The following is a 9,111-nucleotide window of genomic DNA, read 5'->3' on the forward strand; positions in this document are numbered from 1 at the left end:
GTACGTTCATTCTCTCTTGCCTCATTCCTTTCTCTCCTAATTCAATCCAACCCACCGCTGAAACAACATAAAGTCTTAAATCAAAACACTTGATTTGTTTTGGCAACTTCTAGATAGATAGATACGGAGGAGGCAACTTCTTCGCGGGCCACTGCAATACAAAGGCCATTTTTGTGTTTTAGCGCTCCGCTACGACAGAGTGTCGTATCAAAAGTATAACTCCACTTTCCATACGCTGAGTAGAAGCGAAAGAAAAAGTAGGAGAACCCTACCCAATAAATATCAATCCCTGCCTTTCATTGCATGGCTCGATCTATCCCTCACAAGTCCCAACGACCATGGTATCCTCCTGTCTTAGCATCGTCTCCTTGTACGCTGGCTACCTTCGTCGATGTTTCATCGGTGCCGGCCTTTTACCGCAGACAATTAACATCGACTCCCAAACTATTATCCACTTTTGGGGTCCCAACTCCAATTCATCGGTGACAAAGAAACCGCCTCTGGTCCTAATTCATGGTTTCGGCTCAAACGCTCTCTTTCAATGGCGAAGACAGGTCCAGGCCCTGTACCCTTATTTCGACCTTTATGTCCCCGACCTCATATTCTTCGGTGGATCGACCACAAAGTCGTCGGAAAGATCAGAGATTTTTCAAGTAGTTTCAATTGGGAAACTGCTAGACAAGCTGGGCGTTGGGAGATTTTCGGTTATGGGGACCAGTTACGGTGGTTTGGTGGCGTATCACATGGCGTCAATGTGGCCGGACAGGGTAGATAAGGTGGTGATAGCGAGTTCCGGCGTCAACAAACGACGGGGAGATATTGATGAGTTGATGGAGAGGGCGAATGTCAAGAGTATCGAGGATCTCATGTTACCAAAGACGGCAGCGCAATTACGGACGTTACTTCGTCTCGCCGTGTTCAAGCCTCCGCCCGTTCTACCCGACTTCCTCTTAAACGACTATGTCCAAGTAAGTACTTATGCGTCTGCCGTTATGCGTGATGATCCTGCGAAAAGAATACAAACGTATGGATCTATAGTTCTACTGTGTTCGTCATTCATTCGATCGAAAATGAGATAAAAAGTGGTGAACACTAAACACTAAACACGTTAATGTTATAACTTCTACCGAAAAAAGTAGAAAAAAAAAAGTGAACTTTATTGTTCTTCTCATCTACCCTTGGAACATGGTCAAGGTCCCACGACGTGTGGGTCTCTGTGACTGTCTCTGATGGTAATTGGGGAAGTTCAGAACATTTAGCTTGACGACAGTTCCGTGGGCACGCAAATTCTATATTAATGGGCTCAAATTCGTCGCGTTACAATGTTACTGTCATCACTTACCATCGTCAATCACACAGTCCCACAGCCTCATTGATGTAGAGTTTGGGAACAACGATAAAAGAGTGTGGTAACATGGGATTGAATGAATGGAAAGTTATTTTTCCCTTCTGATGTTCATGGATCACAAAAGGGCCGGGTGTTCGGGGGGTTCACTAATCAAACCGATAACCCAACTGACTTTTCCTCTTTTCGGTCTAGTCATTCTCCTAAACCGAACCGAACTAGATGTCATAATCAAACTGAGCCGAATCAGTTGAGTTACCAGTTCGGTTGGGCCTGTTAGCAAGAGATAAGGTATTGGCATTTTTTTAAAGATGGCAATTGGGACACCCAGAGTCCAGAGATAAGGTATTGAGTTATCGTCTCCATTAAATTTTTTTGCTAAACTGAACCAAAAATCCAAATCTGTTTTTTTTTTTTTTCTTTTTTTCAAATCTAAACCGAATCAAACGGAGAATCATATAAACCGAACTGAATCGACTTATACAGTTGGGTTTTCTGTTTGATAACCGAATTTGAAAGCCCCTTTATTCCGGCTTATAAAGTATGCACGTGGCTATGCTTTGGTATATGGTTCCTTCATTGATAAACCATCCTTATTGATGAAGATTTTGCTTTCTTTAGGATGGTATTTCATTTTCTTTCAACCATACAATAATTCTATATGCTATATTCTTCTCTTAGATGACAGTATGACTCGAAATCTCGTCTTCCACGTATTGGTGTTTGAAATCGTTCAGATTTCTTTTTTTTTTTTAATCTTTTGCGCTTAATTTGTAATTAATTCGATGGTGAAGTTTATCAAATAAATGGAAAAAATTATTCACAAGACCTAGCTCAACATCTAGGAGTGGGAAATCGCAACAAAGAACTAAGAATTCTGTACTAACATGATGTGTTGATGTGATACAAATCATATAGAAACATGATTGGAACAAATTTTTGTTGTGAATAGATCCGACCTCCATATATTCTCGGGGTAGGGATCTGTTACAAACAGAACACTCCCAAGACTGTCCCAACAGACCACACATTGGGAATATCTTCTTTTGTCATTCATGAAGAGATATTCCTAATCACTCCAGATCTGTTTCCACATCTCTACTCACAGACCACCACAACTGTGAAATGGGAACATTTTCTAATAAATAAAAAAGAGAGATATTTCCAATGCACATTTATAATGTGTCGTGGATAGAAATGTGGGAGCAACTTGTGAGTAGCAGGTAGCAAATCTAAACTCTTTTTTTTTGGGGTAATATATCTAAACTCATTTAGTCGCAAGAAAAATGAGTTAGAAATTAGGATAGGATATAAATTGCACAAAGGAATTCTCACCAAACGGTTGCTTATCAATCTATTGCGATATTAACTAATTAGAGTTAGTCAATGTTTTAATTTAACCAATGGATCTCCTACGAACCCCTACCCACAGGACATTACAGCTACACATTTGGAACATCTCGCATGAATGATACATATAAATAGTGAAATGTTATCAATGTGGCAATGTGCGATGTAGGTAGGAGATTTGAACACCAATCCAACACCCTTGAGTTTGTATCTTTTTTCTACCAAAAGAAGAAAAAAAAAAAATCTAACACCATTGACACTTATTGAACTCCAGGAGGGAAAGGTAGAGAATATGTGATATGTCGCAATATTATTGGTAGTCAACATTTCTCTGTCATTGATTCCCTTTTTTTCTCTTTGATTGAACTGATTTGGTTGCATAAAAGTTATCGAGTTAGATTGGGTTAGTCACCGATTTACTATTAAGATAATAAAAAATAATTAATAATGTGTTCAAAGAGAGAGCTCCTCTATGTGGAGTCATTGACGTATGGTTTCAGCAATTGTCCAATTTTAGTTGACTCCCAAGATATATATTGCTTTGCCGTGTTAGGTGCACCTTTAGAAAACTTCAACCATCTCTATAAAGCCCAAAAATGTGTTGGTCGGTTATATAATATATTCTAAATTTCTAATTATTTTGTTCTTATAAATGTTAATTGAAGAGAATCTATGTAAATTAAGGGGGGTGGGTGGGTGGGTTCTGGAGAGATATGGATTCTTGTATTATGTTTTTGTTTTGAGAATAAAAACAAGTCAGTTTTGTTTTAAAAGACAGAGTCCAGATCTCCGCTCCCAACAAAAAGAAAGGTCCAACATCATCTGTGGCAGCACGTCTTAATGCACGATGGATCCCAGGTCTTATCATGAGATGAGTGGATGTAGATTATGTTGGAACCAAGTTGGGACAGTTTTTGACGGGGAGGTGGTCGCAACTGAATTTTGAGACAACAAATTTTAGAATAGAAATATTATATGATCTATGAGAAAACAGAAATTCAATATCGCTACATGCTTTTTTTAATATTTTTATTTTAATAATCTTAATAATCAATTTGTTTTCATGGTTTGATTTGTACATTTTAAAACTCATAATTTGAAAAGAAATTGACATCGAAGACCCTTAAAAGAAAGTGGAGTAAATTTTAGCCAGTTGTGCTATGAATCCCGACGTCCTTCTCCCTTGTGCAGACATATGTTGAAGCAAAGCGAAATGATGAGAAAAATCACTAGATTGGATTCTAGATTGAAGTTCAGATTTGAGCCCCACAAGGGGGTGCTCCACTGTCGTGTATTGGGAACATCTTCTGATAATGATATCACCATTTCTAGTATTATCATCTGAAAGATGTTTCCAATACACAACAAAGATATGCTATGAAACTGGAGTGCAGATGTGAACTCTCTAAATTAGTCAATTTTTTTCTATTCTCTACAGTCCATTATGTATTAATCCTCCAAATAATACAATAGAATTACTTAACCACTGGAGTCCTTTATTGTGATCTTGAAATACAAATAAAACAAAAATGATGAACAACAAAATTAAGAGCCAATTAAATATTAAATTTAGGAGATCCGCATATTAATGATTAATCTGCACCTTCTATGATGGTTATGGTTTTAGACAATGTGCATGGAGAACAGGAAGGAAAAGCTGGAACTTCTCAAGGGAATCACACTTGGACAGGATGACACAGTGTGTGTTTCTCCTCTTCCACAGGTAAGGTTAATGTACATTAATTGTCATCGCTGAATTAATGCACTTGCTTCAATTTGTTATCAACTCTTACATGCCTTTGTAGGATGTTTTGATAGTGTGGGGAGAACATGACCAATTATTTCCGGTGGAGATGGGATTTGAATTGAAGGAGTACGTAAAGGAATTTTAACACCTCTCTTTGCTTGCTACTTTTACTTGGTTTGTTTAAATCGACTGAATGCTCAGCTCATTGGTGAATTCAATGTTCCAGGCTTTTAGGAAAGAAGGCCAGGTTTGAGGTTCTGAAGAATACATCTCACGTGCCCCAGATCGAAGACTCAGCCAAGTTCAACGATATTGTTAAAAAATTCTTCTGTGGGTCTTCTTAACCCTTCAATTCAATTTTATTTCGAAGCCTCTACACTTCGAAACTTGCATGTGGATCGGTTTGTTTTGGTTGTGTAATTGTTTAATGTTTTATTTGCATCCAAACCTATTTATGTCTTGGGTAAAAATTTTAGGGTAAATTATAAAGACCTCATCTAGTATGGGCTCAATGACAAATACCAACTTTCATGTGATAAAGACCTTTGTGAACTTTTACTTTGTGACATATATTCCCTTTGTTAGAGTTCTATTAGTCAATTTCAAAAAAGATTTTCATTCAAATGTTTATTCTTTTTCTTTTTTAATTCCCAAACTTCTCTTTCCTTATTTATTTGAACAATTTATCATTTTATTAGTTTCTAAATATATATAATATTGAAGTCCTCTCAATTGCTTCAATAGAAATTTGCAGATTTCTAATTGGATTCAATATTCAAATTAAATGGTAGAGGCTTCTTTTTTTTTTATGGGTGTAAATTGATGGTTTTGGAGAAAGGAATGAATGATTTTTATATTTTAAGACGTCATTGAAATGAACAAAGAATTAAGGAGGTTTATTTTTTCAGATTATTGTGGGGATCGGGGAAAGTTTATTTTTCTGGGTACCACTTACCCGGGTAAGTGATACCCATCTCTTAGGTGGATAGATAACTTTTCCACTTAGGGGGAAAGTTTCCAACACTTGAATGGGACAAAAATGAATTTTTATAGTTAAAATGGCCATTTACCTTTTTACTTGGGAAACAAAATAACATAGGTAAATACACTTACCCAGTAATTGCATTTATCCAGGTAAATAATTTATCGAAAAGCGAATAAGACCTAAAAAAAATTCTTTTTATCATTTAACTTGAGAAAAAAAGGTGAGGAAAAAAAATCAGATGGACATTTTGGTAATTTAACATGTTCCATCAGACTTGACTGTCATAAGGTATTTGTGGCAAAGTGAAAGTTTATGAGGGGATTTTATCTCAAATGAAAATTCAGGGAGCATTTGTCACCAATCCCATAGTAAAGGGGGTGTCTTTGTAATTTATCAAATTTCTTTTTTTTTTGAGGAATGGTAGAGATTTGCACTAGTAGAATTATGTTTGAATGGGTAGCTAACCCTAGCCCTCGATCATCCTGGATCTGGTGCATTAAGGCTATGTTTGGTTTGAAGGAAAATGTAGGAAAGAAAGGAAAAATTTCCTTACTTTGTCCTTCAAACCAAACATAGCCTAATTGTTTGGGGTCGAGGGTTTGGGTGATCAGGTTGATTAGCCAACACAAACCCAGACATTTGGGGTCAAAAGTTTTGGCCAGCACATCATTCAAGTACAGGTACAGCTGCCCTAGGTGAACATTTGCTCTCATTTGCATAGCAAACATGTACGCTAGGGTGCAGCTTGAGCTGGGCTAGCTCAAGCTAGGGTCAGCCCAGCTTAGTACAGGAGTCCTGCCAGGTTATGTACATCTAACCATGTCAAACTGATATTCAAGTATCAGCTTTTTGGTTAATTGACCATGGCAGCACCAGACTTTAGGCCCGTTCATTGTTCTTTTTAGCCTTAGCCAGCCAGCTTCATGCATGCCAATAGTGCCAACTGGGTTCGGGTTATGCCAGACGGCCCACACCAAAGCTGCAAACCTGCAACTCTATGACCTATGCACATGCAGAAATATCAGAAAGGAGTCAAGGTTCGGGCGTTGGGTCTAGTTGGGTTAATCCCTAACAAGCCCAAATTGTACCCTAACAAAATCCAGACTTTCATCTGAAATAGATATAAATGAAATGACTTGGATTTTGAGTTGTGAAACATTGATGTGAAACCAACTAACCAATTGGCCAGCATTTCATGTAATATATTGAAATTTCGCCGAAGTCCACAGTAAAAAAATCCACTTATTTCAAATTTTCAACATTAATAGCGTTTTCGGTTGCAGGAGATGGGCTTGGGCCTCCATAATCCATAACTCGCCAGAAGTCATCGCTTAAAGGACCAAGAACTAGCATTGAGTGGCCGGCCGGGCCAGTGAGCCATGACATTTGATACTGATGGCCAATGCAGATCACAGGGCACGTATAATAGTCTTAAATAGACATTTAAGACTTCAGGTTCATCACTACCGTCGAATCGAGCCTAAGCGGCCGTTTGATAGCATTTGAAATTACTGAATTGAATGACTTATTGGTTTGTGTTTTTGTGTCTAAAATCAATGTTTTTGAATCACCGTTGATTCGGATGGTCAGACCGTTCGGCCCAGGAACTGTTTAGGCAACTGGTTTCATTTTATTCCAAACCCAGAATGTAGTAAAAAACCGTTAAAAAAGTCAATAAACCGTTGACCTAGGTGATTGAACCATCGACCTATTCAATGGTTTTGATTATTTTTTTATTTTTTAATAATTTTTTAATTTTACTGTCAAAATGGGTTGTCTGTTCAAACTGGACGGTCGGATTGACCCAAAAATCGGTGCCAAGAATGATTCCATTTCTGGGTCATTTTTTAAAACGTTGCTTAAAATCAATGTTTTCAAAATCGGACCAGACTGGATGGTCGGACCGGAAAAACTGGGAACCGGTCACCGTTTTCCTCCAAAACCGCTTTTCCTCTCAAAACCATTTATTTTGGTCAGCAAACTGCTGAATTGGCCAGTTGACTGTTCGAACCGTTCAAACGGTTTTGACCATTTTCAATTTTTTTTAATTTTTTAATTTTTTTTGTCAGAACATGCCGACCGTTCGATTCGATCACCGATTCATTTTTAAAAGCCGTGCTTAAAATGATTAAATAAATAAGATATTCAAGGGTATAGAAATCCACCCAACTTCAGCTTCAGCTATTATGAAGCCCCGACCTCCTTAAATTCTTATTCACTAAAAGACAGTTCAATAAGCTTTTTTGGTTCAACTACTTCGGCTGTTATCAAACGGCCCCTGAGTAGCATTTGCCACTAAAAACTTTATTTGATGTAATTAATATAAAAAATAAAAGATGCTTTATTTGGAAATCTGGCAACTGTTTTTTCTTTTGCCTAGAACTGACACGCAAATAAAATGTAGAGTGAGGGGAACACGTTGGGGCTCTTGGGAGTGGGCCCTGTGTTAAATATTCCCTAGTGTATAACCCATAAACTAAAAACCTTTATTTGAAATAGTAGACATGCGAATCCATTCCATCTACTGTGTTCTGTAATCGGTGGCAAGCTTAGCCCATTCCTAATGTCTAATATCGTCCAACACAATTTGTATTTCTGGGGCAGCAGCCAAGGCCGTCAACCTTTGATTGATTCCCATCTTGACTTCACCAAGGCGCTTCACATGTGATAAAAATAAAACTAGGAGAAAAAAAATACATTGTTTAAGCGACGTAGATATACAAGAAATGAGAGAAAAGTCAGGGATCGTACAATAAATAATTTAAAACTTGGGCACCCTCAAGAGTAAAATATATATTGTATGTTGGTGAATTCGCGACATCCTATCTTTGACATATGGGCATACAACCAGAAGACAAGATACCCATAAATTATGCAAAGTTTACTTCGTCCTCTTTACACCCTTTTTGACTCCTACACAGAGATGGGCATGAAAGAATAAGGTTTGAGATACGACGGAGGGAAGGCAGGTTAAAACTCTAAAATAGTGTTTTAACGTGGTGCTGTCAATAGGTTGGGTCTGACCGGGTCGGACTAGATCCAGTCCAAATTTGATAAATAATTGTGCAGAAACCAGTCCGAGCTAGACTCTATTAAGGTCTGTAGTAACGGACAGACCTACTCAATATCGTGTAGGGATGTCAGTCCCAACAGCCAAAGTTTTTTTAGTAATTGACACTAATTTTAACATGTAATTTAATTATAGACCTATTTATCTTTTAAATTGATAATTTGGACATGATAATACGAGTATATTACAAGTATACAATGAGAAAGGGATATGTCATATTAAAGATGTCCTTATGAATTGGATAGCATGTTAACTCTTTCTTTTTCTTTTAATTCCCTTTTAGTGTTTTTTTATCTCTCCCTAATGCTCTTTTGTATATCTCTTTGAATGATATTTGGGGCCCAGATATCTAAAAAAAGGGTTTGATTATGATATGAAAAAGATATGATATCCGAAAAAATAACCGACCAATAAACTAAAATCATAATTATAATAGCCAATAAGGTGTTATTTATCTAAATTCATGGATAGATTTTGATTGATCAAAAGTAAAAACTTTTTTCACACCTTTACCTCGGTTTGGGGAGTTATGAGTTTGGGGTATGGATCATCTTCGGTTGTGTAGTCCCATGAAACCAAAATCAGTTGTGACCCATTTATGATTAAGGTATAAT

At 37.2% G+C, this 9,111-nt stretch overlaps 1 protein-coding gene across 1 annotated transcript; it reads left to right on the forward strand.

Annotated features, from left to right (window-relative positions):
- The first annotated feature begins 236 nt into the window (after positions 1 to 236).
- LOC148842164 (uncharacterized) lies at positions 237 to 5,066 on the forward strand. Its single transcript, XM_088956893.1, has 4 exons — positions 237 to 968; positions 4,323 to 4,418; positions 4,501 to 4,568; positions 4,669 to 5,066. Exons 1-4 carry the CDS (start codon positions 339 to 341, stop codon positions 4,784 to 4,786), a joined length of 912 nt encoding a protein of 303 aa, XP_088813019.1. The 5' UTR covers positions 237 to 338; the 3' UTR covers positions 4,787 to 5,066.
- The last annotated feature ends 4,045 nt before the right edge of the window (positions 5,067 to 9,111 follow it).

The sequence above is a fragment of the Nelumbo lutea genome, chromosome 8 (genome assembly GCF_056320005.1).
Source record: "Nelumbo lutea isolate HS-2025 chromosome 8, American lotus-T2T, whole genome shotgun sequence".
Classification (NCBI taxonomy): Eukaryota; Viridiplantae; Streptophyta; class Magnoliopsida; order Proteales; family Nelumbonaceae; genus Nelumbo; species Nelumbo lutea.

Excerpts from the sequence above, each read along its gene's own strand:
- LOC148842164 (XM_088956893.1), top strand. The coding sequence starts at position 339 with ATGGTATCCTCCTGTCTTAGCATCGTCTCCTTGTACGCTGGCTACCTT. Across the intron at positions 969-4,322 it reads TCTTAAACGACTATGTCCAA|ACAATGTGCATGGAGAACAG; the intron begins GTAAGTACTTAT and ends TTATGGTTTTAG. Across the intron at positions 4,419-4,500 it reads GTGTTTCTCCTCTTCCACAG|GATGTTTTGATAGTGTGGGG; the intron begins GTAAGGTTAATG and ends ATGCCTTTGTAG.